The sequence below is a fragment of the Diuraphis noxia genome, unplaced genomic scaffold, assembly GCF_037042655.1.
Source record: "Diuraphis noxia isolate RWA-SAM2 unplaced genomic scaffold, SU_Dnox_SAM2 contig0005, whole genome shotgun sequence".
Lineage (NCBI taxonomy): Eukaryota > Metazoa > Arthropoda > Insecta > Hemiptera > Aphididae > Diuraphis > Diuraphis noxia.
This window is the reverse complement of record NW_028301715.1, coordinates 17,773,448-17,783,487: the sequence shown is the minus strand read 5'-3', so window position 1 is coordinate 17,783,487 and position 10,040 is coordinate 17,773,448. Positions and strand designations below refer to the sequence as shown.

Sequence of the window (10,040 nt, the reverse complement as noted above, 5' to 3'; positions counted from 1 at the left end):
TTTGAAGCGTCATTATAGGAAAAATGTTTTGAGCGTTTGAGTTTTAAATTTTTATATGAAATCGTGTAATGATAACGATTTATCCTCAAACCAGGTATATGTATATCTATGATAATATAAAGTATTAGGAATTATGATAACTACATGCAATGTTTTTGGAAAAATTGATTAACCATGCCTTATTCAAAATGCGTCCTAATTGAAAAATAATTTATTTGTTTCAAAATAGAATATATGATAATATTTAAATATAATATATCCTAGACTGACAAATCATCTCCGTTCAGAATCGTTTTTCGTATACAATGATACCTATCATTGCATTCAAATCTAGCCTACCCTAGTCAGAGGTCCACCCCACCACCTAGCTAATGTACAGCAGAGCGATACCCACTTTCCAGCTTTATTATTATTGATTTTGATATTTCTCAGTTATGCATTTAATAATTAGTAGGTTTCTAATGATTTATCGTAATATAGACACGTAATAAGTTTATAATAATTTTTATTTTATTTATAATTTATTGAATAAATGTTTGTTACGTTTTAAGAACATAATGTTTTCAAAATGTTCATCAGTTATACTGCTTCTCTTTTTGGTCATGGCTGCTCCATCCACACTAAATAGTAAATACCCGCTGCACTGAAGCACTGCATGACAGCGGAGTATTGAATTTAATGAAAAAATAAAAACCAAAGTATTCAATATAAACAAGTACTATTAATACAAAATACTTAAAAAAGTAATTAAAATACCATTAAAAATACTTCATGCTGAAAGTATTTAAAAATGTATTCAATACTTAGGGCCAGTTGTACCGTCTACGGTTAAACTTCGATTACCTACGTTTAATCAGTTGATAACAGATATTTAACCGTGCAAATTCGGCCGATTAAACTCCGGTTAACTTTAATCAGAGACTGTACAACTAGCCCATAAAAAAGTATTTGAATAATTTTACTCAAATACTTTACAGGACTGCTAATATCTAATATATAGGTACTAGGTAGCATTTAAGAAATAATAAATAAGTAGAACCTATTACCTATAATTTATAAAGTACCTATTACCTATGTAGTAATAAGTTTTGATAATTTTTTTTTTTTTTGTAACTTCTCATCTTTTTTAATTGTTTGTTTTGTGACAAAGTAAACTGTTTCATTCTCATAGTGATGTAGTAATGTAGTATTAGAAAATATTAGTCATTATTTCTGTTTCAAACAGACACAATTATTATGAATTATAATTATACTATGTTAAGTAGGTATAAAATGTATAATAATATATTTTCAAAGCATGAAAAAGGCGGGAAATTAAGTTCCAGTTAATGTTGATAGCATACTGATTTATTCATTTCTTGTATTGGATACCTAGATGGCCCTAGTGTTGACAAGAACTCGAAGCCCCCGTACCCCGCTCATTGTATACATTAAGGTGGATTTACCTCTCACACACCCTAACCTGTTTGTTTCCAGTCCTGTACTCCTGTATATCTTAGTTCGTGGTTTTCAGTAAGTTCAGGTCTTCAGGATTCCACGATTTCCACGCCGATTTTGTCATAGAACAGTAGATTTTGTTATAAGCTCATTCGAAGAGGACTGAGGACGCTACACGGAAATTTATTTTCTCCGTCATACAAAACGTACAACATGAACAATATTATGTTCACAATAATACATTTTAGTCATTTTATTTTGTAATTTCTAAAATTAAAATTAATTTACCTTCAATATATTTAAAGACAAGACAATTATCTAGGACATATCGGAGGATTTCATTTATATTATTATTCTTAAGTAAGCTATGATCGTTTAAAAATGCACAAAAAAAAAGTTTAAAAATGGTCGTTATAACTTTAAAAAAAAAAACCAGTTGAAGTAGTGTCAATGGACGCATTCTTCGCTCAAGCCTCCAAACCTTGAAAAAATCTCAAATTTACTTATTGTTTTATTATATTACAGATTGTAAATACATTTATTTCTAAAACAATAAAATAGTTATAACTTGCTTAAAAATATCAACAAAATCTTCAGAGATGCCCTAGATAATATTCTTGTCTTTAAATATTATTTGAGGTAAATTAATTTTAATTTTAGAAATTACAGAGTAAAAGTATTATTGTGAACATAAAATTGTCCATGTTGTACGTTTTGTAAGATGGAGATAACAAATGCCCGTGTGTCGTCCTCTCAACGGTTTGGCCAGTCTCACACAATACTTCAAAATACTCAATATATTGGATTTACGTTCAACATGTGAAATCACATTCAAATTTCCACCAAACATTTTAAGAAATAATCCCTTTTCAGAATTTTTTACATTTTTCTGTTTTACCGTTTCTGGACATCCTTTTTTCATAGTTTCAACTATAATATAATAATAAATTATGTAGTTAATCACGTTGAAAACGGTGGTGAGAGATTTGCACTCGAGCTTAATTTTGAAGTTATATCCATAAGTTTGGGACCCACCCAAGGTGGTTTTACACAATAAGTCGAAGGATGTTTTCTATTATATTTTGTTAGGGTGAGTGACCACTGACCACGTCATGTGTATATGAAAATACTATAAATATCGTTAAGCTATAACTTTAAAACTAACTTTTGCACCAGCAAATTCTAATTACACCATCATTTTCATCAGTCTTAAAAGGAAACTGGTCACTTTAAAAATATTAATTTGCATGCTACTGAAGTCTTAAATGGAAATGATTGGTAAAAAATAATCAAAAATGGCTGAGCATAAAATTAATAATTTTTTTTCAAAAGAGCAAATGTAATATATAAATTACTACTACTCATAGTAAAGGCCAAAACTGTTTAACTGTCATAGTATTTTACTTTTTAATACATTATTCATATGTGTATTTTGTTTGATGAAACTTTCTTAAATGTATTATTTATATAAGCCCAAAATATATTTTGATTTTTTAAAGCAAAAATTTAAAAAAAATAGATCAACTATCATATTTTAAGCTCTTTTTATAAAAATAGCAAATCTTTCACTTAAATTTTTAGGTAAAAATTCATTAACATTTTAAACCAATTAATAATATTCATATAAATAATTGTTATAAAGAAGTAAACTATTATAAATTATCTTAACATGTGTAAATATTATATTTCATAATTTCAGCTTTATTAAACCCAGTATAAACAATACATATTATTATAAATTTACAACAGATAAAAAAGTAGGTGTATAAATAATAAAAATAGTATAAATCCCATGTACATGTCACAAATTAAATATAAAATAGTTTAATTCATACCTAAATAGCAGGAATATGATCATACATATAGTATTAGTAAGAAAAAGGATAAGTAAAAAGTACATACTTTCATGTAAACCAAAATGTAATATAATACTAGAAATTAGAAAAAGTTGTATGATACACTACAGAAAATAATTATATTTCTCTGACGTCTGATTAAAATAGTTTACATTAATAATCCTATAGATGACTGTATTTTAAAAGAAAATTAAAAATAATAAGTTGAACAGTAAACTATTTAGTAGTTGAAATTGGTACACTATTTTTTAGGTGGATTCAGGCTCTTTGTAAGTACTTAACAATGTTGCTTTAAAAACTTCTTGTCTCGGCCATATTTGTGCTGCTTTAACGTTTAAAGGACTTTCATTATTTGGCTCTGTAAAATAATTATATGCTTTTAAAATAAAAGTTAGTAATTAGTTTTGGAAAGTGTTCAATATTTCGAAAAATTCATGATAACTAACTTTACTCTATAAATTAAATAATAGTTAAAAATATTGAGGGGAAAATATTTGAGTTTTTTTCTATTTCTTTTGTTTAAAAATACATATTATTATTATTCATTGGCATTTTAAATATATTTTTTTCTTATAATTAACAAGATTTTAATCCTTAAAAGTTTAACTATAGAAATCATCATAATAAGAATGATATGATGTAAAAGGTGCAAGCCTAAAAGAATTCCAATTGCATATAAGACAAGCAGTATTAATTGAGTATGTGCCTATCAAGCAAAAATTGAGTTTAGTTTGTGACCTACCAAAGACAAATTATAGAATTACTTATATTGTGTACAGACAATATACAGGTACCAATCTATTACCAGATAAGTAACATTTTTTGAAGTTTTTTAAGGAATGTACTAAAAGTGATTTGCAAAACTTTTATTTTAATAATGAAATAATGTTATGACATTTTTTTAAAATAATTATGGTATATTGCTATACTTAATAGGTATTCAATATTCTAATAGTTTTTGTTTTTTATTACTGATTTTGACATTATTAAATATAATCTTTCATTATTTTATATTTGTATTGCTAATTAAACTAATAATGATAACATAATTTTAATTAAAATACTTAACACTGTAGGTCACATACTAAATTAATACCAAGAAAGCTAATAAAATATGAAACTTTCTGAAATTATTTTAATTGATTACAATGATTTATTAGTTTTAATTTATGGTTATAACAAAAATAACTATAGGAAAAATATAAATGGAGTAATATTATAAAATACAGTAGAACAAATATAATATGCTAGTTATAACATGATTAATGTGCCAATACCAATGTTTAAAAGTGTTTTATTATGTATAGCATATTATACTTAAGACTCTTCATTATAATATATTTATACATATGCAAAAAAATAAGGTATTTTGTTAACAAAATATATATTTACCTCCAAGAAGTGACTGTAATGATATAAGTATTGCTTTGACATCATACATAGCAGACCATTTTTCTTTTAAAATATCCAAACAAATGGAACCACTTGCAAAATCCACATTAGGGTGAAAACAAGGAGTTAAGAAAGTAACAGTTGGTGGTTTATATGGATAGCCACGTGGAAATTCCATACTTAATTTGTATTTTAAATTTTCATATGCCTAAAAAATTTAAAAATTGCTCATGAAATATAAACTGAAGATTTTTTTTTTTACATTTTAAAAGTGAATGAAAACTTACAGTATCTTTTGGTCCAACTATTGTAGCAATCCATCTAAATAGATTATCACCATCCGGGAAAGCTGATACTGATTCATCACATGACATCTAAAACGATGAAACATTAAAATAATTATTTTCCTGAATGATAAATAATTGTAATTTAAATTATATAAAATAATAATTGATTGTTTTATATTTTATTTACCAATATACATTGTAAATATTTAACACACGCAAATATAAAATAGTAATTAAATATTTTTAAATAAGAACTGTGGAAACTCCATAATTATAAACATCATAATTAATATAATACTTATATAATGACAATTAAAAAGTCATAAATCAAACATAATTTAATATCAGGATTTTTAATACATAAGATATATTATACTAAAATGATAATTAAACAAACATATTTATTATATTAATTTTTTTGAATTTTTTTTTACATACATAAACTGAAAAATTAGTTAACTAAAAATAAAAATAATAATTTAATGAAGACTATTGAGTTGAACAGGTAGATTTTATTCTTTAAAATTCACAAAGAGTACAGTAAATTAAATAATTGTTCACGACTCAATGGGTTGTAAAGAACTGAATATATTAATGTTGTATGTATTTTGTTACTATCATTTAGGTATTTATCCATGTATTAAAAACACAGAACATAATTAAAAGCATTGAGTTGTGAAACATTAATAGTTTAATGGTCTGTAAGCTTTAACAAATAAAAATGTCAAGCAACTCATTTAATATGGTGTGTTTAACAACTAACAAAAATCATGATAAAAATATAAGAAATAGTTTTGTCTCATATTATTATTAAGCATCAACTAAAATGTCTCTTAGTTTTTTTCTTAATAATTAAATAAATTGCTTATCTCTATTAATTAATACATTTTATTAATTTACTTTTGTTATAATTATTTGAACTATGGTTGTTTAAGGAATATCATACATTTTAAATTATATCAGTTAAAATAATTTGTAAAAGTTCAATACTTTTTATTTAATCTGAAATCCAGGACATTCTTATTTTAGGACAGATTAGACTAATTTGCTTTATATTTTCTATCTTTAAAATGTGTACACTATTATGATTGGTATATCATAATTAACTATACATGTATTTAGTTTAAAATATTATGATTTCTAATAAAATGGTTTTGTATTAACTATTAAGTACATAGCAAACAAACAAAAAAATCATAAAAGAACACTAATTGGTTTAACTTACCATCAAACTCATTAGTTCTTTTTGCAATCTAAAACAAAAACATAATATCACATTAATAGAAACCAAATCGAAAGATGTGTAACATATATAACTTTGAAAATTTATTTTCATTCTTATTAACGTCACCTTTGAACGACTTTATTCGATTCTATTCTGTCATTCATATCTTCACTCCGTTTCGGCGAGTTTGACGAACTACCCTCGAGCCTTGGATTAACGTTTTGGGCCATGGTTTAATGAAAATATATAACTTACGATCTGCGGGATAATAACGCAAAATATGGTGCGAAAGATGTACAATTACGTTGGGTTTCCAAAAGCAAAACAAGCAGTTATGACTAAAAATATCACAGTAAAGATAAATAAATACTACGAGGAATACGTAAATTTAATCTTATGAATTATGGATCTTGAATACAATTTATAATATATTGGTTTGTATTGCCACTAATGTAATCGGCAGTTACGGCTCACAGGTAAAGTAAGCAAAAGATTCACCGAACGTATATAATATATATTTTAAGAACACGGAAAAAGAAATTAATAAATCGCATTACGCATATTATTATTACTATTCCGAATTCCCAAATGCAATCGATTGTGGATTTGCCGTATTTTCATTGGTCAAATTGTTTAATCACCGTTAGGACAAAATGTAACGGACAAACCAAAGACACCACGAACATCTGATAGCAAAGAGATCTTAGATATCATCAGTTCGAATATACCATATACCGCCAAATTACCCGACCGGGAGGCTAGCATGCTGATGGCTATTGGCTAGATTGCTATTTGCTAGAACGTAACACTGACCGTCTGACATTTGTTGTCTCCGTTTTACAAGTGCGTAACTGTTACTAACATAGTAACATACCAAAACCAAATTTACCATCAGCAGATCACGTGTAGCTTAAAAATTAGAATGAATCAAGGAATCAACCTCTTACGAAGCTTGATGGTGTTAACATATCATCTGTGTTTGTACATGCGCTTTTTGCGACAGTTCAGTATTAAAGTGAGTTAAGAACAATTATGCTATATTATATAATATGTACATTTTGCTAAAAACTTGTTAGAGAGAGACAGCAAATGCCAGTGTTACATCCTCTTCAGAGGACGCTAGACCCGTAAGTGTTGTCTCCGTCTAACAAATAATGTTCAATTATATATGTTGCTATAGCAAAAACTGTTTAGCGTGGGATTGATAGACAGACAAATATACAATATTTTTTTTACAAGAAATAAACAATCTGTAGGTATCATTAATTATACGTTAAATATAATTGACAGGTTAAGAGATTTTTGAAGAAAGGAGCCACCCATTGATGACACTTTCTGTTAGCTTGATAATAAATTTAATTTAATTTAATTTAAGAGACCACGACACCACTTAAGCTTCAAACGTCTCGGAGGATTCCCAGGTATTGTGGGAGTGGCCAAGTTTTTTTTAAGTTGATTTGGGCGATGGAATCTTTTATAAAATATTTTTGCTTTGTCGTTTATTGTTTTGAGTTTTAAGTCTGTGTGTAGTGTATGATTTGACACGTAGGGTAAAGCATTCGTCAGTTTTCTAAGTGCAATATTTTAAAATGTTTGGATTTTTGAGATATTTGTTTTTTTCGCATTGTCCCAAAGTTGAAGGTCGTAGGTCCATAGTGGTTTTAATAGCGTTCTATGTTTAAGAAGCTTTGTTTTAGTGGAGGTGTATTTATTATTGCATAGTAAAAGTTTAAGAAATATACAATATAGTTGAGAACATTATCTGTGAAGTATCGTATTTTTTTTATATCGCTTATGTCATAGGGCAGAGAACTTGTAGCTCTAAATATGCAAAAATGTATACATTTAAAATTTGTTTTAACACGAATGTTCATTCCGCAAACTGACTGAGAGTCTGTGACTAAATACTGAAATATTGATTATTGTCAATTGTCATGTCTAGAAACGTTTTATGAATAAATCCTAATCGTATAAAAGCCCGCGTAGTACGCACAAAGCTGGTGGTGATGTCGTAGGTCGCACGACATACGACAAAATAAACAGGTATGACAGCAATATTTCATTCTGATGATTTTCTGCGCAAATATGGCGTATACGTTATGCTCCACTTCTCATTGGTCGAGAATTGATCACAAGACTTATCAAATATGCATAATTCGTTTTGTGATATAAGTGATATATTTTGAAAAATGAAAAGTGTCTTTCGAAATTAGTCATTACTCTTCGAATTCTTATTTTGTCATGGTAGGTCGGGTAGGTGTAATAATGTGCGACGTTAGATCGTTATCGCTTCTCCTATGTGGGAGTTGGTCCGTGGACAGTCAAAAACCATATTATTCGTCAAAAATTAAAAATAAATAAATTTTTATCTAAACATTTTGACTGTATTGTTTGAAATAAAAATGTCACAGTGGAAAAAAATCGATTTAAGTTAAATATGTCTCTAAAAGTATGAAATAGCGTATAAAAGAGTAAAATATACCATATACCTTAAAAACCAAAAATACGCAAAATATGCATTTATATGCACAATTAAATTTCAAAACTAGCTTTGTGAAAACATGAAATACATTAATTGTATCGTACTCTGCTATTTTTGTGACTGTGTAAAACAAATATGCAAATGCTTCAAGTCCTCTTCCCTACAGTTATTATGTCTTATTCTTATACCAAAAAGTTCTTAATATTTCAAAATCCATTATTTTTGACATTTTTGTGTTTTTTCAAACTTTTTTTAAAATTTTTAAAATTATATACTATATAATTATATTATACTTATAGTTATGAATTTATGGTACTATTATTTATTTATTTATTTGCGGTGAATTGCATATTTTATTTTTAAATCCCCGATAGACCGCATATATTATACTTTTAAATTCACCGATAGATCGCATTCTAGACGATAGTTCGTTAATTAGCTAAGTAATATAATTTAAAAAAAAAATGTTTTAAGACTTACCCAGGATGGTTTTTTTTATGTACCTAAACGTAATACTAATTAGTACACAATATGTAAATGTAACATATTTACCTACCCAATCGTTCTATCAATTTTTAGGTTAAACTTTCGTTATGCACACAAACGTATATTAGGTCCATAGGCGCAAATAGAGGGGACTGGCGGGTTTGGCTCCCTCTAGAATAATTTATTATATTAGTTATAAATTTATAATATAATCCTATCTATGGAAACCTAGTTCAGTATGTTCAGCACATAGACATATGTATGTCTATGGTCCAGCACCACTCTTCTGCTAATGATTACATAAATTACAATCATCTACTATATACATGGAATGCTTCGAGCTGCTAATCTAAATGGCCCTTAGCTATTTTGATTACGTTCTCTGGCTATTTATATCGTTTGTACGCTTTTTTGTATTTGTTATAGCTTTTTTAAAGCCTTATTACTGTCACTTATTAGTTATTACTCAATTGTTATTACCTGCATACATGTATAATTGTTAACTTACGATTTGTGTAAAATAGGTATACAGTATACACTATTGACGCGGTCCCTATACAGCGGTCCCGCCACACTATATACAGTATATTAATAAATAAATGTCTTATCATAATTACCCAACATTTTAATCATTATTATTAACATTCTGACATTTTGTAATTTTGAAATATATAATGGGTATATCAATATATATATATAATATTTGTAAATTGTATTAGTATTAATAGTACTATGTAACATATAGGATTATAACATAATTGTATAATATATTTTAATGAAATTTCGATAGAATTTTTGAATAAATTAGGATGCTAAACCTGTTGTTTCCAGTTAGAGGTGGATTAGGATTTATGGTAGTCTGTAGGTAGTGGGAA

General features: G+C 27.1%; 1 protein-coding gene across 1 annotated transcript; it reads right to left on the bottom strand.

Moving 5' to 3' along the window:
• Nucleotides 1-3,117: 3,117 nt before the first annotated feature.
• Nucleotides 3,118-6,766, bottom strand: vih (ubiquitin conjugating enzyme vih). Its single transcript, XM_015517571.2, has 5 exons — nucleotides 6,324-6,766; nucleotides 6,198-6,225; nucleotides 4,973-5,059; nucleotides 4,686-4,893; nucleotides 3,118-3,651 (listed from the first exon to the last, which is right to left on the bottom strand). The coding sequence occupies exons 1-5, from the start codon at nucleotides 6,425-6,427 to the stop codon at nucleotides 3,542-3,544; spliced, it is 537 nt and encodes a 178-aa protein (XP_015373057.1). The 5' UTR covers nucleotides 6,428-6,766; the 3' UTR covers nucleotides 3,118-3,541.
• Nucleotides 6,767-10,040: the final 3,274 nt, after the last annotated feature.

Coding starts and splice junctions, on each gene's coding strand:
- vih (XM_015517571.2), bottom strand. CDS start 6,427: ATGGCCCAAAACGTTAATCCAAGGCTCGAGGGTAGTTCGTCAAACTCG. Junction 6,226..6,323: donor TCGAATAAAGTCGTTCAAAG/GTGACGTTAATA, acceptor TTTTTGTTTTAG/ATTGCAAAAAGAACTAATGA. Junction 3,652..4,685: donor ATTACAGTCACTTCTTGGAG/GTAAATATATAT, acceptor ATTATTTTACAG/AGCCAAATAATGAAAGTCCT.